A 22,016-nucleotide genomic window follows, 5' to 3' on the forward strand; every position below is an offset into this window, starting at 1 on the left:
AGTAAGAAGAGACAACTTTTTCTCATGGAAGAATTCTAACTCATATGAGCTGGGTACAGTGGTGCACACCTGTAATCCCAGCACTATGGGAGGCCAAGGCAGGAAGATCACTTGAGCCCAGGAGTTTGAGACCAGACTGAAGTAACACAACAAAATCTTGTCTCTTAAAAACATATATATATAATTCTAACTAATAAGCATAGAGGAATGAGAACATTTTTAAAATCACTCTCAGGCAACCGTACCATAGTCATAATTACTGCAGAAAAGATCCACCAATGAATGCTAAAATTGATGATTAAAAGCTTAAGGAAGCATAGGCTGTTTTCCTAGCCTCAAAGCATCTCCCACAAAATATTTTTTAATTACTGTGGTGGTTTTAACACACATACACAAATTCTTTGATATCCCTCCCTTTAAGAGGTGAAGCTTAATCTCCCCCTTCCCCTTGATTATGGGCTGAACTTGGTGAATCCTTTCTAACATAATATTGAAATGAAGAAACAGTGGTTTTACAGTGGACAATCCAGGCAGATACTATCTTAACCGAATGACCAAAGTTAATAATATCAGCCATAAGAAACATCGACATCAGCCGGGCGCGGTGGCTCATGCCTGTAATCCCAGCACTTTGGGAGGCAGAGGCAGGCAGATCACGAGGTCAGGAGACCAAGACCATCCTGGCTAACATGGTGAAACCCCGTTTCTACTAAAAAAAAATACAAAAAATTAGACGGGCATGGTGGCGGGCACCTGTAGTCCCAGCTACTCGGGAAGCTGAGGCAGGAAAATGGTGTGAACCCAGGAGGCGAAGGTTGTGGTGAGCCGAAATTGCGCCACTGCACTCCAGCCTGGGCAACAGAGTGAAACTCCGTCCCTCCAAAAAAATAAATAAATAAATAAAAAGAAACATCGATATCATGTACCCTGAGATATCATGACATGAGAAGGGGAGATCACCTCTGTGGTACTCTTCCTCAAAAGCCATAGGTTCTGGGTAATCGTAAGAAAATATCAGACAATCACAAATCAAGGGATGTTCTATAAAATACTTGACCAGCCCTTCACAAGTGTCAAAGAAGACAAAGGAAGAGTAAGGACACAGAACAAATGACATGATGGGGACATGTTAACTAAATACAAAATGGTATCCTGAACTGAATCCTGGAATCCAGAAGATAGCAGCGGGAAAACAGGGTATTCAAATAAAATTTTAGCTTAGTTTATTTAATAGTATGTACCAATGTTAATTTCTTTTTTTTTCTTTTTTTTTTTTTTTGAGACGGAGTCTCACGCTGTTGCCCAGGCTGGAGTGCAGTGGCGCGATCTCGGCTCACTGCAAGCTCCGCCTCCCGGGTTCCCGCCATTCTCCTGCCTCAGCCTCCTGAGTAGCTGGGACTACAGGCGCCCGCCACCGCGCCCGGCTAATTTTTTGTATTTTTAGTAGAGACGGGGTTTCACTGTGGTCTCGATCTCCTGACCTTGTGATCCGCCCGCCTCGGCCTCCCAAAGTGCTGGGATTACAGGCTTGAGCCACCGCGCCCGGCCCACCAATGTTAATTTCTTGGTTTTGATCACTCTAACATGGTTATGTAGGATATTAACATCAGAGAAAACTATGGGAAGGGTACATGAAAACTCCCAGCACTGTCTCTACAACTTTTATGTAAGAGAAGAATGGCTGGGCATGGTGGCTCACACCTATAATTCAAGAACTTTGGGAGCCTGAGATCGGTGGATCACCTGAGGTCAGGAGTTCGATACCAGTCTGACCAATACGGAGAAACCCCTTCTCTACTAAAAACACAAAATTAGCCAGGCGAGGTCGTGCATGCCTGTAATCCCAGCTACTCAGAAGTCTGAGGCAGGACAATCGCTTAAACCTGGGAGGCAGAGGCTGTGGTGAGCCGAGATCGCACCATTGCACTCCAGCCTGGGCAACAAGAGTGAGACTTTGTCTCCAAAAAAAAAGAAAAATGATTTCAAAATAAAGGTTTTTTTTTTTTTTTTAATTGATTTGCAATGGTCTGATATTTTCTCATGATTACACAGAATTTGTGGCTTTTGAGGAAGAATACAGATACAATTTGGGAGGAATTATAATTACATATTTTGGGAGGAATCTGAAACTTTACAAAATAAACAATGGCCTTAAGTGTCTAAGTCCCTACCACTTTGGAAAGATGCGGTGATAAGATCGCTTGAGCCCAAGGGTTCGAGACCACCCTGGACAACAACAAAAAAAATTAGCCAGGCATGACAGTGCTTGCCCATAGTCCCAGCTACTTGGGAAGCTGAGCTGGGAGCACCACTTGAGCCTAGGAGGTTGAAGCTGCAGTGAGCTGTGATCCCCTTTCAAGGAGAAGTAAGGGCAATCTTTTACACTATTCCTTCTAACTTTGTAGCTGGCTAAACTCTACACTTGACCAAACTCCTCCCACTTTTATAAACAGAATAAAAATCAGGTTACAGTAAAACTATTCAGATCAGATAAAAGGCGATCTTGATTTCAGCAGCCAGTCATCGGCAGAATAAACTCACCTCCCTCAGTGGTACTTTAGGTAGGTCTGCCAGAAGCCCAGGCTTACTTCATAGGTGATGGTGTTCAAGTTCTGTTGTCCAGAGCTGTGTTTAATCTTTCCACTTTCTTTTTTTTTTTGAGACGGAGTCTCGCTCTGTCGCCCAGGCTGGAGTGCAGTGGCCGGATCTCAGCTCACTGCAAGCTCCGCCTCCTGGGTTTAAGCCATTCTCCTACCTCAGCCTCCCCAGTAGCTGGGACTACAGGCGCCCGCCACCTCACCTGGCTAGTTTTTTTTGTATTTTTTAGTAGAGACGGGGTTTCACCGGGTTAGCTAGGATGGTCTCGATCTCCTGACCTCGTGATCCGCCCGTCTTGGCCTCCCAAAGTGCTGGGATTACAGGCTTGAGCCACCGCGCCCGGCCTCTTTCCACTTTCTTTACGCTGTTCTTTCAGATCAGTTAGTAACTGAAACACCTAGGAGGAGATACACAAAGGATGTTTATGAATAAATTTGACAAATATATCTATCCAAGGTCAGTGGTTTTGAAGGATAAACAGGAAAGTGTAGTACTTCCTTTCACCCGCCCATCACCCAGCTTCCAACTCTTGTATTTGAGCAAATATAAGTCCCAGAGGCAGATGACATAAAAAAAAAAATGCTCTTTTATATAAGCCAAATAATCCAAATTCATTAATTTACTTAAAATTAAAATTAAATTACTTAAAATATTTCAAATATGTCCGGGCGCGGTGGCTCACGCCTGTAATCCCAGCACTTTGGGAGGCTGAGGCGGGCCTCGTCAGGGCCGAGGTCAGGAGATCAAGACCATCCTAGCTAACACGGTGAAACCCTGTGTCTACTAAAAATACAAAAAATTAGCCAGGCCTGGTGGCGGGCACCTGTAGTCCCAGCTACTCAGGAGGCTGAGGCAGGAGAATGGCATGAACCCGGGAGGCAGAGGTTGCAGTGAGCTGAGATCGCGCCACTGCACTCCAGTCTGGGCGACAGAGCAAGACTCCGTCTCAAAAAAAAAAAAAAAAAAATTCAAATATTTCCGATCAATATACACATCACTAATCTCCTCTGATCTCAAATATAGACTATTTGAAAGCAAATTTTCTTAAAACAAATATTTTGTTAAAAAAGAATTCTGCTTCTCTAGTATAAAAATCTAACATAGGCCAGGCACAGTGGCTCACACCTTTAATCCCAGCACTTTGGGAGGCCAAGGCAGGCAGATCACGAGGTCAGGATATCGAGACCATCCTGGCTAATACAGGGAAACCCCGTCTCTACTAAAAATACAAAAAAAATTAGCCGGGCATGGTGGCAGGTGCCTGTAGTCCCAGCTACTTGGGAGGCTGAGGCAGGAGAATGGCGTGAACCTGGAAGGCAGAGCTTGCAGTGAGCCGAGATCATGCCACTGCACTCCAGCCTGGGCGACAGAATGAGATTCCATCTCAAAAAAAAATCTAACATAATTTCTTTCTGGAAAAGAAAAATTTTGAGGTAAGTGATAAAACAGAGTTTACCAAAAAAAGGGGAAGAAAAAATGCTATGGATTTTTAGAAGTAAACTCTCCCCACAAGGATAACACATACAGGCATTAGTGCTGGGGGCAGGGGGGATCTCAATCTCATTCCTGTTTTAGAGATTCTATCAGAGAAGTGAAGAAAATGCAGGCTCACACACCATTACTAGATACAATGGAACCCCTTTCGTCTGCTGTTCCTTTCAGAAATAGCGACATGAGATCAATGAAAGCAATGTTTCCCCAATGGATAAAACACCCAAACACCTAGCAAAGTCCAAACTAGACAAGGAGGCTCCTAAAAGCCAAAGGCTTGGCCAACAACCACTCAACCATTTCCTTCCTGTTCTAAGCTGCAACCACTTAACACTGAGCCTTTAGGGAGGAAAGAATATGGCCAACTCTCTGTTTATTCTACTACCTTCTCTTCTTTAGGGGGAATGTCGGAGGGGGGACGGTTACTTTCTTTTTGCTGTCTTCAACTCTGGGAGCTGTTTTTGGGGGGGGCACAGGGTCTCAAAGGCTGTCTCCCAGGCTGGAGTACAGTGGTGATCACTGTAACCTCAAACTCCTAGGCTCAAGGGAACCTCCCCTCTGCCTTCCAAGTAGCTAGGACCATAGTAGGTGTCTGTTACCACACCCAGCTAATTTATTTTTTAAGAGCAGGGGGTCTTGCTATGTTTCCCAGGCTGATCTCTAACTCATAGCCTCAAGCAATACTCTCCTTGGCCTTCCGAAATGCTGAGATTACAGGCGTGAGCCACCGCACTTAACCTACTACCTTCTAGACCTCCTCTGAGTCTTCCTGAGTTTAGACTCTAGCACATGGAAAATTCACGGTCAAGGTAGAAATGGTTCTTTCTACACCTGGAGCGAGCCTATCAGATGGTTCTGCTAGTGCCAAATAGGAGGCAAAAATGCTGAAATATCTCCTCTCTTACCAACCCTTTTCCTTCTTTTCCTTTCCCAAGCAACCCTACCCTAAGCCCAAAAAATTATAAATTTGTTAATTTCTACTATTCAGAAAGGTAAGTCAACTAAACTCACTTTCAAAATAATGATGTTAATACCCAAAAGACCATTTGAATATTAAAATAACAATGTATAAAAGCATTATGAATATATAAATATATCAAGGGTACCACTATGAAAAAGCATAAATATTTTAATGTAAAATTGTGCAGAAACAGCTCTAAAATAGATGCTTCTATCCTATGACTACATCCCAAATGATTATCTAGAATCTTTGAGATTTACTGAAATTTTCCTATTCTCAGTTAGAGTCTTCCCCAGCTTCCCTGAAGTACTACGTATAACATATTAAGTTTAGACTATTCCAAGGTCCACCAGATGGTGCCACATGTCTTGTTTTAAAGTGGAAAATTCAAATAATTTTTTTTTTTTTTTTTTTTTTTTTTTTTAATGGAGACGGATCCTGGTTGCGTTGCCCAGGCTGGAGTGCAGTGGTGCAATCTTGGCTCATTGCAACCTCCACTTCCTGGGTTCAAGCTATCCTCCTACTTCAGCAGGGATCCCAAGGAGCCGGGACTACAGGCACGTGCCACCCCACCTGGCTAATTTTTGTATTTTTAGTAAAGATTGGGTTTCACCATGTTGGTGTTCAGGCTGGTTTTGAACTCCTGACCTCAAATGATCCACCTGCCTCGGCCTCCCAAAGTACTGTGATTATAAGCGTGAGCCATTGCAACTGGCCTGAATTCAGTCATTTCTAATCAAAATGAATTCAACAATCTTAGTTACAAAGGGCAAATTATCAGAGAGGAAAATGTAACAGTTCAATTTACCTCGTAGTTACTGAGAAGCGCAGAATTGGCATCCTTCCTGAAAAAGAAAAGTAAACTATCATCAGTCGGCGCTCACACCCCTTTCTGCGTATCAAATATCTGTAAAAGAATTCCTGTCAAGATGGGGGCCGGGCGCGGTGGCTCATGCCTGTAATCCCAGCACCTTCAGAGGCCGAGGCAGGCGGATCACCAGGTCAGGAAATCAAGATCATCCTGGCTAATCAAGACCATGGTGAAACTCCGTCTCTACTATAAATAAAAATAAATAAATAAATAAATTAGCCAGGCATGGTGGCAGGGGCCCTTAGTCCAAGCTACTCGGGAGGCTGAGGCAGGAGAATGGCATGAACCCGGGAGACGGAGCTTGCAGTGAGCCAAGATCGCGCCACTGCACTCAAGCCTGGGTGATAGAGACAGACTCCGTCTCAAAAAAAAAAAAAAAAAAAAAAGAATTCCTGTCAAGATGTAGTAGTCCAATTTTGGAATTTGGGGGCTACAACCTAAAACTGAAACTGAGAAATGTCTTAAGTCCACAGACTTGGGATCAAAGTGCTGTCCCATCACACAGCCATGTCCTCTCCCCATTACTATCTGCCTCCCATCAGCTACTGACATCCTGGGCAGCCACGTCCTCCTGCTGAATCAACAGAAATGGGCCACTTAACACTAATGTCACCACTGGGAATTCCAGCCATGGTCAAGTATCCTGCCAAATATCCACTGCGCTCCAAGGGTGTTCACCACCTACATCAACTCAACAGGCAGAGTCAGGGTGGCAAGCAGCGGCCAAAAGCCTGGTTCCCTGTGTAACAGTTAATCCAGGCAACATGCCATCTTTCCCGAGTGAAGAAACAACGATGTTACATATATTAAATCACCATCAATCCACTCTACAATAGCACAACAGAAAGCACTGTTTTCAGCAGTCTGGAGGCAGTGGAGTATGACAAAGAACATAGTTTTGAAATCAGATTTGGGTTCATATTCTAGCTCTGTCATTTATATGCTGTGAGAGTTTTAGTTAATTACTCCCTAAGTTTTCATTCTAAAATAAAAATGGGATGAAACTAGTATCTAAAAGTGTGGCCTGGATTTCAGTCCGGCTCCTGAATTCTTTGGCTATGTGAATCTGGGCAGGTTACTTCATCTCATGATGCTTAAATTTCCTATCTATGAAATGCAATTATAGTATCGACCCTGTAAGACTGTTCATAGGGTTCACTGGAAACATGTAAAGTACCTGGAACATAATAAGTGCTCAATAAGCACCAACGTTATCATTACCACTACCTGTGCAACTACCACCACCACCAGCTCCTCCTACCTCATCAAACTGTTATGATGAAGTGAGACAACAAATTTTAAAAGTTTAGAATAGTTCTTGGTACTTGTATTAACATTTCCATAATGGAAGGTTATTATTTGTAAGATATTATCTCAGTTAATTCTCATTAAAAACCCTGTGATGTAGAAACTATTCGTATGATTCCTACTCTATAGAGAGGAAGCCAAGGTTCAGAAATTAAATAACTCGCTCAAGGTCACACAGTAAGAAGCCTAAACAAAGTGGAAGGTAACGATGGGAAATGTGGGAAACGAGACTGGACTGGATGAATGGAAATTCATAATGCAGAATCCTGAAAAATCAGGTAGAGGGGTCTGCACTTGACATAATGTGCAACAGAGACACCTGTATTTTCTTAAACCAGGAGTGTGGCGAGATGATGCAAATGATGACCCAAGATTTCAAAAGCATGGACCAAACAGAGAGGTGATTTCCCAGCCAATAAATAAAGCAAAACCAACAGTGGTTCACACAGGGCTCGACCTAGGCCTTAGGTCATCAGCACAGTGATGTCAGCACTGTAATCAAATCAGCTCTGTGCTACCAGTGATCCAAATGCTACCAGTGATGCAAGCTATGATTTCACAAAAGTGCTGCTTTGCCCAAATGACCACAAACACACTCAGGTCACAGAGTATCATATTTGAAAGGAACCTAACACAGGAAGGACAATGCATAATTAGTGCATGTGATGCAGTTCATTTAAAATTGAAAATGACAAATCAAACCACATGTCATCTTTGCCTACTTAATCAGGAAATTAGCCCACTGGCTTCCTCCTATCTTTGCTTGAAATTGAGTTATAACTTAACTCCCTGTGCTCTCCAAAATAAGAGGTGTTAAGACATCCCAGGTGCACTGTTACAATTTCATTTCCAAATCATGGCCCCTTCTCTGTCATTCAGAATATTCCATGCTCTGGGAAATTTGTCCTTGGCCATTCCAAGTTACTACACCACTGAACAAATCAATATTGTAATGCAAGAATCCAAAGAACAGCCTCTGCCTCTTCTAGAACAAATATAAAGGAGGAAAACTCTCTTTCACATAAGTTTTAATGAATCTGTGTTTTCGGATCAAGAGAACAATCGATGTTTACCCAGGTACTGCATTTTGCAGACTCTGGCTGATTTTTTCATTGATTTTCTTTTATCAGGAAGATAATTCTTTTAAACCCCGCTAAATATTCTCAGAATAAATGCCAATGTATGCTAGGCCTTTCTTTATTTAATAAAAGGTCAAGAGGTACCTTATCTACCTTTTATGAAGTCCTAAACGAGCTGTATGTATTGGGGAATTTTTTTTAAGGCAGTTTTTATCATTGAGAAGTTACTGTAACCACCACTAAATGACAGGTTGTTGGCAACAGGATACGGTGAAACCGGACAGACATCAACTTAATCAAGTTATCCAATTTCACAGCACCAATGATGATATGACGCATGAGAAAGACACATCCCTCAGAGTAATCCAGCCCCAAGATGTTTAATTCAAATCTATCCATGAGGATATAATCAGAGAATTCCAAATTGAGGAACAATCTTCAAAACAACTGGGTTAGATTTAGACTTTTCAAATATCAATGTCATTTGTCACGGTGCCCATGTCACAAAAAGAAGCTAAGGAAACTTCCAGAGTAAAGGAAATTAAAGAAACATGACATCTAAATGCAATGTGCAGTTCTTCACTGGATCCTGAATTGGGAGGAAAAAGAACACTATTAGGACAACTGAAGGAATGTGAGCTTACATTGTATCTTTTTTTTTTTTTCTTGAGACGAAGTCTCGCTCTGTTGCCCAGACTGGAGTGCAATGGCGCGATCTCGGCTCACTGAAACCTCTGCCTCCCAGGTTGAAGCAATTCTCCCACCTCAGCCTCCTGAGTAGCTGGGACTACAGGCCTGCACCACCACGGCCGGCTAATTTTTGTATTTTTAGTAGAGATGGGGTTTCACTACATTGGCCAGACTGCTCTTGAACTCCTGACCTCAAGTGATCTGCCCATCTCGGCTCCCAAAGTGCTGGGATTACAGGTATGAACCACCACGCCTGGCCTACATTGTATCTTAATAATAGTAGATATATCAGTGCTAAGTTTTCTGAGTGTGATAAGGCAATTAGAGCTACACAGAATGCCCTTTTACAAGAAGGGGTAAAATGACCTGATGTCTACAACTCTCTAATGGTTCAGTAAAGTAAGTGTGTGCACCTGTGTATGGAGAGAAAGCTCATGCCTGTGCAAAATAAATAAGGGAATGTGGCCGGGCGCGGTGGCTCAAGCCTGTAATCCCAGCACTTTGGGAGGCCGAGAGGGGCGGATCACGAGGTCAGGAGATCGTAGACCATCCTGGCTAACCCGGTGAAACCCCGTCTCTACTAAAAAATACAGAAGACTGGCCGGTCGAGGTGGTGTGCGCCTGTAGTCCCAGCTACTCGGGAGGCTGAGGCAGGAGAATGGCATAAACCCAGGAGGCAGAGCTTGCAGTGAGCTGAGATCTGGCCACTGCACTCCAGCCTGGGCGACAGAGCGAGACTCCGTCTCAAAAAAAAAAAAAAAAAATGTCAGGCATGGGGGCTCACACCTGTCATCCCAGCTACTCCGGAGGCTGAGACAGGAGGAAGCTTCAGCCTGGAGTTTAGATCCAGACTGGGCTCAAGTGTCTCTAATCAAAAAAAAAAAAAAAAAAAAGAAAGCCAGCCTGGCCAACATAGTGAAACCCTGTCTCTACTAAAAATACAAAAAAATTAGCTGGGTGTGGTGGCAGGTGCCTGTAATTCCAACTACACAGAAGGCTGAGGCAGGAGAATCACTTGAACCTGGGAGGTGGAGGTTGCAGTGAGCCGAGATCGCGCCACTGCACTCCAGCCCAGGTGACAGTGCGAGACTCCGTCTCAAAAAAAAAAGAAGAAAGGAAAGAAAGAATGGAGGGAGGAAAGGAAGGAGGGAGGCAGGGAGAAAGGAAGGAAGGAAGGAAGGAAGAGAGTAAGGGAGGGAAAAGAAAAGAGAAAAAAGGAAGGGGAGGGGAGGGGAGGGAATGAGCGGTGGGGGAGGGGAGGGAATGAGTGGTGGGGGAGGGGAGGGAATGAGAGGTGGGGAGGGGAGGGAAGAAAAAGGCCGCAAATGTTAACAAGTGGTGACTCCAGGTAAAGAGTATAATACAGGTATTTGTGGTACTGTTTTTGCAGCTAATTCATAGGCTTTAAAATTTTTCATGCTAAGAAGTTAAGGAATATGAAAATGTAAAACTAAAATAAAGAATGCCATAAGGTTAAAAATAAAATTACTGTAACTTATAATTGAGTATGTAAAATACATTTGCCCCAAAAGTTTTTTTTGTTTGTTTCGTTTTTTTGAGATGGAGTTTTGCTCTTGCTGCCCAGGCTGGAATGCAAAGGACTAATCTCATCTCACTGCAACCTCCACCTCCTGGGTCCAAGTGATTTTCCTGCCTCGGCCTCCCAAGTAGCTGAGATTAACAGGCATGTCCCAGCTAATTTTGTATTTTTCGTAGAGATGGGGTTTCTCCATGTTGGTCAGGCTGGTCTCGAACTCCCAACCTCAGGTGATGCCCCCGCCCCCCACCATGGCCTCCCAAAGTGCTGGGATTACAAGCATGACCCACTGTGCCAGGCCTTCAAAAGTGTTTTAGAGCTACCAGAACTTAATGGACATATCTAGCAATTATAAATGTACAAGCAGTAGATCTCTACAAAGCTGGAATTGTCTGCTCTACAGCTAACACTTTACTATTATGTAATACGTTCACATGCAATCAGACTTCCAGAAACTGCTTAACTACATAAAAACTTAATATTCTCCTGTAGGACTTAAAATAGTACTCATTTTATTTACATGTATTTAAAGCAAATACTCCAAGTACATTTTAAAGACTGTCTAAATCTATACTACAGGCAGGCAGTTACTTAATTTCCTTAAGTAATGAATTAGATGACTGAAGTTGACTTTCTAGTTCACACTTAATTTGTAAAATTTGCTTAACTTGGTGAATCAATTAAATGGATATAAACAACTACTCCGGGAAACTGAATTCCAAATAAACAGAACAAAATGATCTCATGGTGAACTTTCCTTAGAAGCACACACACACAAACAGCACATGCAAACAGTGCCTATTAACTGCCACACAGTTAACTCCTACGCAGGCAATGACAAAAAGAATTGCTCAAATTCTCCTATGCCCAACCTATGCTATCAAGTCATGCTCTGAAAAACTAAACTGTGGTACAAGCAAACTGGGCAGCTTCTGAAGTCAATGAACAAATTACCCTGTAGCATTCTCTTGGGAGCTAGTACACAAGCATCCTCCTTGCAGTCCTGTTACTGGGTTGTTATAGTACCTATTGTCCACCTTTTCTAAATATCAGTATTTCCAGCTGTAAAAGGAGAGAAATCCTGACACTACCTCAAAAAGATGGTACAGAGGATAGTGTCCATTTTCCTAATTATACATATATTACATTCAAGAGTAAAAGAGTGGGCTGCCGGGCGCAGTGGCTCACACCTGTAATCCCAGCACTTTGGGAGGCTGAGGCGGACAGATCACGAGGTCAGGAGATTGAGCCATCCTGGCTAATACGGTGAAACCCCGTCTCTACTAAAAATACAAAAAATTAGCCGGGCGTGGTGGCGGGCGCCTGTTGTCTCAGCTACTCCGGAGGCTGAGGCAGCAGAATGGCATGAACCTGGTAGGTGGAGCTTGCAGTGAGCCAAGATCACGCCACTGCACTCCAGCCTGGGTGACAGAGCGATATTACATCTCAAAAAAAAAAAAAAAAGAGTGGGCTGCGTGGTGGCTCACGCCTGTAATCCTACTACTTTGGGAGGCCAAGGTGGGCGGATCACGAGGTCAAGAGGTTGAGACCATCCTGGCCAACATGATGAAACCCTGTCTCTACTAAAAATACAAAAAAGTTAGCCAGGCATGGTGGCGGGCACCTGTAATCCCAGCTACTCGGAGGCTGACACAGGAGAATCGTTTGAACCCAGGAGGCAGAGGTTGCCATGAGCTGAGATCGCGCCACTGCACTCCAGCCTGGGTGACGGAGCGAGACTCCATCTCAAAATAAATAAACAAATAAATAAAAAGAATAAAAGAGTTGACACAAACCTTTCCAGCCATATCAATGATTATGTATAGACAAAGTTAGCCAAATAATACATACCTTACATACAGAAATACCTAGCTTCGCTATATAAATATTTTGCATGGTGGCACATGCCTGTAGTCCCACCTAGTCAGGAGGCTGAGGCAGGAGAATCGCTTGAACCCAGGAGGTGGAGGCTGTAGTGAGCTGAGATCGCACCATGCACTCCAGCCTAGGTGACGGAGCGAGACTCCATTTCAAAAAAAAAAAAAAAATTTCTATCCTTTTACTTGAGGAAAATGTATTTCCAAGTAATGGTCAAGAAGTCTTTATTTTTAAATTGTCAATCAAATAAAGCATAAATATTCTTCCCCTTTAATAAATTTCTGGGCTGGGTGCTGTGGCTCATGCCTATAATCCCAGCACTTTGGGAGGCAGAGGCGGGTGGATCACCTGAGGTCAAAAGTTCAAGACCAGCCTGGCCAACATGATGAAACCTCATCTCTACTAAAAATACAAAAATTAGCCAGGCAGCTACTTGGGAGGCTGAGGCAGGAGAATTGCTTGAACCCAGGAGGCGGAGGTTGCAGTCAGCCGCCATTGCACTGCAGCCTGGGTGATAAGATCAAAACTCTGTCTGAAAAAAAAGAAGACATTTCTGGTATTATTATTAATGTCATTATTACGTATTATTTACCTAGTAGTTATTTACTCAATAAGAATTTTTAAAGTAGCAAAAACTTAGGGGAGTTGTTCACTGTGCCTCCTCACTTCAGGTTCTGGGAGTGTCTGATGAGGTACAATATACAGTCATCCCCTGGTATTCATTGGAGATTGGTCCCAGGACCCCCACATACACCACAATCCAAACATGCTTGTCTCCCAGAGAGCCTTGCAGAACCAGCAGCTAGGAAGTCAGCTCTCCACGTACGCGGGTATATTCTCAACCCTGAAATACTGTATTTTCATTCTCTGCATTGGGTTGCAGATGTGGAACCTGCAGATACGGAGGGCCAACTGCATTTATTTTTTAACATCTGCGTATAAGGAGATCCATGAAGTTCAAGCTCGTGTTGTTCAAGGGTCAACTGTATCTGCAACTCAAGGTTCTACTAAAGATTCCAAGGAGCAGACTTCCAAACGCCACACCTCCTGTTGAAGACCAGGTAAGGACCAGAAGTTAGGCTTCCAGACCTTTCCACTCCAGGGCCCTTCCACTCCCAAATCACATGTCTGTATCAGGAAATCTCATTTTCCCATGAATTACTAGCCGCAAAATTCTAGATTGGTTACCAGAAATCACTGACTACTTGGCAGAAGTGGACAGGCTGTTACAAGAACAAAGCCCTTGATTCAAACCATTTCACTTGGGAAAGTGAGAAAATATACACACCTAGCAACTAGGATGCTAGCTAATGAATTCCTATACAGTCGGTCCTCCTTAGCCTCAGGTTCCACATCCTTAGATTCAACCAACTTTAAATGAAAAACATGCAAAAAAAGTTTTTAAGAAAATGCTACATTGTTGCTGACATGTACTATGTAGTTAGGCCTAGGATGGCTGCCTCTGTACTAAACATGGACAGACACTTTTTGTCATTATTCCCTAGACAACACAGTACAACTATTTACACAGCCTTTACATTGCATCAGATATTATAAGTTGGTTGAGAATCAAAGTTTTTCCTCTGCTCTCACCTGACAACAATCTATACAGAAGACTTCTGTGACCAGACGCGTGGGGATTTCTCTCTACCAATAAGCAGGCAATCAACTCTGCAGCCAACACCAGCTGGGTATCTTCCCATCCAATTCAATCCGGACACTAACTACCTGGAAACAGTGTCAGATTCCACGGGCTGAGGGCTCAGTCCCAGAAGACTACCCCTACTTCAGACACCAGTCACACAAGTCAGGGCCTCCAGAACTTCTCAATGACGGGCTTCAAGCTGCAGTTCCCAGGACCTCCTCTTTGGGCTTCATTAATTTGAACAGTCACTTAGGTTTAACTGGTTTATTACAAAGGATATTACCAAGGATACAGATGAAGTGGTGCACAGGGTGAGGGATGGAGAGGGGATGCAGAGTTCTATGCCCTCCCCAGGCGTACCACTCTCCAGAAACTTCCATCTGTTAGGCTATCCAGAAGTTCTCTTGGGCGTTTTGTAGAGATTTCACTGGAGAGAGATGATTGAAGCATGGCCAACCTCACAGTACTTGACTGGATAAAGAGTGTGATCTAATACTAGCAGACTAAGTGCAGAAACCCAGCAAGGCCCGTCCAGATTCTCCTTGGCCTCTCTGTATTCCTTCCTCGCAGGTAAGGGGCAGGACCCCTTCTGAAACAGGGGTCTTATAACCTACAATTAGACAAGATATGTCAGAGATTTCTTTACGGCTAGCTCTAAGACAGAAAGGCAGGGGATGATTAGAGGGCAAGAGACAGACAGAGCTTCTGTTTTCTGAGGCCTGCTTCTGAGGCTTAGAGCACCCCAACATTCTAACAAAAGACTGTCTTTCGGCCGGGCGTGGTGGCTCAAGCCTGTAATCCCAGCACTTTGGGAGGCTGAGAGGTGGCAGGCGCCTGTAATCCCAGCTATGCGGGAGGCTGAGGCAGGAAAATGGCGTGAACCCGGGAGGCGGAGCTTGCAGTGAGCTGAGATCCAGCCACTGCACTCCAGCCTGGGCAACAGAGTGAGACTCCGTCTCAAAAAAAAAAAAAAAAAAAAAAGACTGTCTTTCACCTTTACTGCTCTGAAGCTGTTCCAAAGCCACTTCAGGAACCAGGGACAAAGGATGAATACTTTAACAAAAGTTATGCTTACTGTTTTAGTCACTTAGGAAGTAATAAGGACTATGGCAGTTATGAGCCAGGAACCATGGCCAAAACTGGCATTACAGGTCACGGTATCATAAGTCATCTAGAGATGATTTAAAGTATATGGGAGAATGTGCACAGATTACATGCAAATACTACACCGTTTTATATAAGGAACTTGAGCATCTGTGAATTTTGGTATACGCAGGGGGTTCAGAAAACAATCCCCCAAAGACACTGAGCGATGACTGTATTTATGAAGCTAATAAAGTATTGTTATATTACTTTATTGAACAAGTATTTGCTGAATGCCTACTGTGTGCCAGATGCAATGCTAAGCATTAGGTGAACACACAATGGTCCCCCCATCCAAACAAGTAAACATACATTTATCATTGCAACTTGTAATTATTTGAGGGAAAGTAAATCAAGGTGATATGAGAGACAAAAAGAACTTACGTTAGTTAGACTTACTGAAGAGGAAAGGCGACTTTGAAAAGGGACACAGCCTTCAAGAAGAGAACAGGTGGCCAGGTGTGGTGGCTCACACCTGTAATCCCAGCAGCAGGCAGATCACCTGAGGTCAGGAATTCAAGACCAGTCTGGCCAACATGGAAACGCTGTCTCTACCAAAAATACATAAATTAGCTGGGCATGGTGGCACACACCTATAATCCCAGCTACTTGGTAGGCTGAAGCAGGAGAATCCCTTGAACCCAGACGGCAGAGGTTGCAGTGAGCCGAGACTGCACCACTGGACTCCAGCCTGGGTGACAGAGCGAGACTCCATCTCAAAAACAAACTTAAAAATTACAATAAAAAGAAGAGAACAGGGTGAGGGCGAGAAGGAAAGTATACCAGACAGAGAGTATCGCAATGCAGTTGTCCTCAGAAAGTGCTTAGAAGGTTAGAGGAGAAGGAAATACCTGTCAGTGGAAAGTGTGTGTCTGGGAGGTTGGGAGAGTGGCAAGTGGTCAGGCTGGGGAGTAGGTGAGGTTTTACAGGGTCTTGCAGGTCCTGGTAAGAGATGGAGATTTCCTCTAAGTGCAATGGAAAGTCAATGAAGGGTTTTACCCAGGAGTGACATGTTCCAGTCATTACTTAAGATCACTCCAGTTGCCATGTGGAGAACAGAATGGAGGCTGGGGAAGAGTGAACACTCAAAGGCTATTGCTTAATCCAGCCCAGAGGTGATGGACTACAAAGCTGACAGTGGAGACGGTGAAAAGTAGCTGCATTCAAAATACATTCTAGGGTGGAGACAACAGGACCACTGACGGACTGGATTTACAGAGTGAGGAGAGAGGGCTAGATTTTTGGTCTATGCAATTGGATAGATGATGAGAAGGGGCTAGAAACACACCTTTGGGAACCATCAGCACACAGATGGGTTAAATGACAGAGCGTGGAGAGAAAGGGTCCCAGGACTGAGACCTAAGATACCTCAACACTTAGACATCAAGCAAGGGAGGAACAGGACCCAGGGAAGGACACTGTGAAGTAGTCCTTGATGTAGGAGGAAATATCACAAAGGAACATATAACGTGAAGAAAGGAAAGTTTCTAGAGTTTCTGTATTAACCACTGTTGAGAGATCAAAAAAGTTGAGGCCAGAAAATCAACCTCTGGATTTGACAAAATGGAGGGATATGTTTTTTTTTTTTTTTTTTTTGGACAGAGTCTTGCTCTGTTACCCAAGCTGGGGTGCAGTGGCACAATTTGGTTTTCTGCAACCTCTGCCTCCCGAGTTCAAGTGATTTTCCTGCCTCAGTCTCCTGAGTAGCTGAGATTACAGGTGCCCACCACCACACCCGGCTAATTTCTGTATCTTTAGTAGACACGGGGTTTTGCCATGTTGGCCAGGCTGGTCTCAAACTCCTGACCTCAGGCGATTCGCCCATCTTGGCCTCTTAAAGTGCTGGGATTACAGGTGTGAGCCACCGTGCCCCCTGGATCAGGTAATCTTAACATTCATTTCTGTAGACCAGTGAGGAAGAAAGCCCAACAGAATGGTTGAGAGAAAGAGGGGCTAATCAGCACTTTCAAGAAGTTTTGTTGGGATGGGAAGCAGAAATGGAGTAAGAGGTGGACATGCGGCCAGGCGCGGTGGCTCACGCCTGTAATCCTAGCACTTTGAGAGTCTGAGCTGCGTGGATTGCCTGAGCTCAAGAGTTCGAGGCCAGCCTGGGCAACATGGTAAAACCCCATCTCTACTAAAATTCCAAAAAGAAAAATTTAGCCGGGTGTGGCGGCGTGCACCTGTAGTCCCAGCTACTCGGGAGGCTGAGGCAGGAAAATTGCTTGAACCCAGGAGGCGGAGGTTGCAGTGAGGCAAGATGGTGCTACTGCACTCCAGCCTGGCAACAGAGCAAGACTCCATCTCAAAAAAGATGAATACACTAAAGCAGGATTGTATGCTCACAGGAAATGCTTTAGAAAATAGGGAAAAATTAGTAATGATGGCTTGTACTAGAATAAAATATATTAATAGTTTTTGAGGTTGCAGATGAAATCCCATCAGTAGGTTGCAAAATTAATTCAGTGGGTCAACTTATATTTCTTTTTTTTAGACAGTCTTGCTCTGTCACTCTGGCAGGAGTGCACTGGCTGGATCTCAGCTCATTGCAGCCTCCTGGGATCAAGCGATCCTCCCATCTCAGCCTCATAAGTAGCTGAGACTTCGGGCATGCACCACCACACCCAGCTAACTTTTTAATTTTTTGCAGAGACAGGGTCTCCCTATGTTGCCCAGGCTGGTCTCCACCTCCCAGGCTCAAGTGATCCTCCTGCCTAAGCTTCCCAAAGTGCTGGCACTACTGATATGAGCCACCACGCTTGGCCCCCTTCATTTTAATTAAAAAATAGACAATATGAGAGTATACTCCACACATTATTGTTTCATGAGCCTTTCATTTCAGTTACACAGACATATTGTGTTAAGTCAAAAAATATATATATATATCAAAAGGAGCCAGGTGAGGTGGCTCACGCCTGCAATCCCAGCACTTTGGGAGTACAAGGCAGGAGGATCACTTGAGCTTAGGATCACTTGAGATGAGCCTGGGCTGTAGTGAGACCCTCTGTCTAGAAAAACTTTTTTTAAAAAAATTAACAGCGAGTGATGGTGTGGGCCTGTAGTCCCAGCTACTGGAGAGGCTGAAGCAGGATTGCTTGAGTCCAGAAGGTCGAGGCTGCAGTGAACCATGATTACACCACTGCACTCCCACCTGGGGAACACAGCAAGACTCTGTTTCTTGAGAAACAACAAAAGTAATTAAATAAAAATATAAACATCTGAAATGCCATAGTACATATAACCATTAAACATGAGGCAAGAGGATGTGAAGGAAACTGTATCCATCAGTTCACAGGGAACACAAGAGAGATAATATCTACCAGTTGATATCAATCATATAAAGCCCACATTCAGAGTAGATGCAAAAACTTCCATTTGCACGAGGCGCAAGGAACAACCATGGAAAAGACCACGTGGAGTTAAATTGTCAGAAAATCTTTTAACCTCGCCTGCACACACCCACACACCCCGTGCTGTTTCTCTGGTCCCAGTCCTGGCTCACATCCTTCCCTTCTCCACCCAAAAACTCACCGTTTCCCTCACAGTGTTGACTGCTCCCATCAAACTCTGAGAGCAGCTCTTCTGAGTAAGGGCTCCCCAGGGCCCAGTGAGGAAAGCAGAGCTCTACCCGGCCCTGATTCGTCTCTTCTCCAGCTACTTTCAGGGCGGACAGACTCAGGCCTTTATAGCCTTCTAAGTCCAGTCTCGGATACCAGGCTGGGCTCCACCCCCGCACTGTGACCCAAAGATGCTGGTAAATGAATGAGAGAAGGAGGAGGCACATTGAAAGGCAGCTGGGCACGGAGGTGCTCGGCCCCGCACCCCAGACACAGGGTGTGGAGGGGAAGCGAAAGTTCGGAGGGGCAAAGCGAGAGTCCAGTTCACCCCGTCCCCACCCCGGGACCCTCCCGGACAGGGCCGGCCCTCACTCCCGAACGACGGTCGCCCAGTCCCCAAGGCTCTCGGCTCTCAGCGGTCCAACCGTTAGGCTCCTCGGCCCAAAAGGGACGCGCCCGAGGAGACTTACACTTCCATGACATCCAGACTCGTCGCCTCTGGCTGCCAGCAGACAAGGAACTTCACACTTCACAGCTGGCCCGCCGCCGCCCACGGCGCCAAGGTGCCAGCTCCGCACGCCAAGGTGCACGCCAGGAGCGCCGCGCAGCCTGCCGGGAGCTTGGCGGACTCACAACCTGGCGCCGCCGGTTCCCCATTCTCGGCGGGGCGGGTAGGGGAGTGTTCCAGTATCCTTTGCCCAGGCCGACTTCAGACTGCTAAGCGTTTGCGGACAGGATTCTCTCGTGTTTTCTATTATTTGTTTGCTTGTTTCTTTGTTTTTGTTTTGAGACGGAGTCTTGCTCTGTCGGCTGGCGGGAGTGCAGTAGCGCGATCTCGCTTCACTGCAGCCTCTGCCTCCCGGGTTCAAGCAATTCCCTGCCTCAGGCTCCCAAGTAGCTGGGATTACAGGCACCTGCCACCAGCTAATTTTTGTATTTTTTAGTAGAGACGGTGTTTCACCATCTTGGCCAGACTGGCCTTGACCTCCTGACCTCATGATCCACCTGCCTCAGCCTCCCAAAGTCATGGGATTACAGGCGTGAGCCACCGTGCCCAGGCTGCAGTGCAGTGGCGTGATCTCGGCTCACTGCAAGCTCCGCCTCCCAGGTTCACGTCATTCTCCTGCCTCAGCCTCCCGAGTAGCTGGGACTACAGGAGCTCGCCACCACGCCCGGCCTTTTTTTTTTTTTTTTTTTAATAGAGACGGGGTTTTACCGTATTAGCCAGGATGGTCTCGATCTCCTGACCTCGTGATCCACTCGCCTCGGGCTCCCAAAGTGCTGGGATTACAGGTGTGAGCCACCATGTCCGGCCCCATCTGGCTAATTTTCTAGGGGGAAAAAAAAATTATTGTCCAAAGGGTCAGCTAGAATTTTTTTTTTATTTTTTTGTAATGATGGGAGAGTCTCTATGTTGCACAGGCTGGTCTTGAACTCCTAGCCTCAAGTGATCCTCGCACCTCCGCCTCCCAAAGTGCTGGGATTACAGGTGTGAGCCACCACAATAGCCTCTGTTCCCTACTTTGTACATAATAAATGTGTCAGATAGTCCTTATAATGTGCCTGGCGCTTTATTAATTACTGTGGCAATACAACCATGACTCTCTATGAAGTAGATTCCATTATTATTGACATTTTACAATTGAAGAAACTGAGGCAGACTTGGAGAGATTATGATTTGCCAAAAGTCACTCACCTAGAAACTTGTCCAGTGGATACTGAACCCCAGTCAATCTGAAGAAATACAAGGGATGCATTAACTAGAGACTGATGAGTAGATGAATAAAATGTGCTACATTTATACAATGGAAAACTACTTAAAAATAAAAAGGAGGCCAGGCTTGGTCCCAATACTTTGGGAGGCAGAGGCAGGAGGATTTTTTGAGACCAGGAGTTCCAGACCAGCCTGGGCAACATAGCCAGACCCCCTCTCTATGAAAAGTTAGCCTGGTGTGTGGTGGTGAGCACCAGTAGTCTGTTACTGGGGAGGCTGAGGCGGGAGAATCACTTAAGTCAGGAGGTCAAGGCTGCAGGAGCTATGATCACACCACTGCACTCCAGCCTACAGAGTGAGAGACCTTGTTGCAAAAAATGCATATAACATATAAATAGATCAATAGATAACATGCTACAACATGGATAACCTCCCAAAACATGATGCTATTAATGATTGAAAGACGCCAGACACAAAATAATACATATCACCTGGCCGGGTGGCTAATGCCTGTAATGCCAGCACTTCAGGAGGCCGAGGTGGGTGGATCATCTGAGGTCAGGAGTTCAAGACCAGCCTGGCCAACATGGTGAAACCCCGTCTCTACTGAAAATACAAAAATTGCCAGGCACAGTGGCTCACACCTGTAATCCCAGCACTTTGGGAGGCCAAGGCAGACAGATCACAAGGTCAGGAGTTCAAGACCTGCCTGGCCAACATAGGGAAACCTCGTCTCTGCTAAAAATACAACAATTAGCCAGCCATGGTGGCAGGCGCCTGTAATCCTAGATACTCAGGAGGCTGAGGCAGGAAAATTGCTTGAACCCGGGAGGTGGAGGTTGTGGTGAGCTGAGATCACGCCACTGCACTCCAGCCTGGGTGACAGAGCAAGACTCCTTCTCAAAAAAAAAAAAAAAAAAAAAAGAAAAAGAAAAAAAGAAAACATACTGTATGATTCACTTTATATAGAATGTCCAGGAAGAGGCCAATCTACAGATACAGAAAGAAGGCTAGAAGAGCGGTTAGGGGCAGGGATGGGCAGTGACTGCTAATAGATACAGAGTTTCTCTTTGGGAAACAAAAATGTCCTAAAAGTATTATGGATGGTGATGGTGGTTTCACAACCCTGTGAATACACTGAAAACATTGAATTGTACACTTTAAATGGCAAATTGTATGTCATATGAATCCTACATTAATAAAGCTGTTAAACATTTTTTACTCTGCTGAGCGTGGTGGCCCACACCTGTTATCCCAGCACTTTGGAAGATGAAGACAGGTGGATAGCTTGAGCCCAGTTTGAGACCAGCCTGGGCAATGTGGCAAAACCGCATCTTTACCAAAAAAAAAAAAAAAAGAAATTAACCAGCGTGGTAGCTCGCGCCTGTAATCCCAGCTACTCAGGAGGAGAATCGCCCAAACCCGGAAGGAGGAGGTTGCAGATCGCACCACTGCACTCCAGCCTGGGCGAAAGAGCGAGACTCCATCGGAAAACAACAACAACAACAACAACAAAAAGTACATAAAATGCCACCCAGACCCAG

At 44.9% G+C, this 22,016-nt stretch overlaps 1 protein-coding gene across 20 annotated transcripts in view; it reads right to left on the reverse strand.

The window, feature by feature from the left end:
• LOC139362940 (DNA-directed RNA polymerase III subunit RPC9-like) overlaps nucleotides 1–19,753 on the reverse strand; it is a 43,619-nt gene extending 23,866 nt beyond the window's left edge. For 3 of the 20 annotated variants that reach the window (XR_011622584.1, XR_011622596.1, XR_011622588.1), the window contains exons 1-2: nucleotides 19,229–19,749; nucleotides 5,859–5,895 (exon numbers count right to left, since the gene is read on the reverse strand). Coding sequence is in view for 1 of the 20 variants with exons in the window: in XM_071095294.1 (XP_070951395.1) it covers nucleotides 5,859–5,895; nucleotides 19,229–19,236 (45 nt within the window). In the remaining 19 variants the exon portion in view is untranslated. The other 17 variants (XR_011622591.1, XR_011622583.1, XR_011622587.1 and 14 more) reach the window with 15 other exon arrangements.
• Between the last annotated feature and the right edge of the window lie 2,263 nt (nucleotides 19,754–22,016).

This window comes from Macaca nemestrina, chromosome 4, assembly GCF_043159975.1.
Source record: "Macaca nemestrina isolate mMacNem1 chromosome 4, mMacNem.hap1, whole genome shotgun sequence".
NCBI classification, from domain to species: Eukaryota; Metazoa; Chordata; class Mammalia; order Primates; family Cercopithecidae; genus Macaca; species Macaca nemestrina.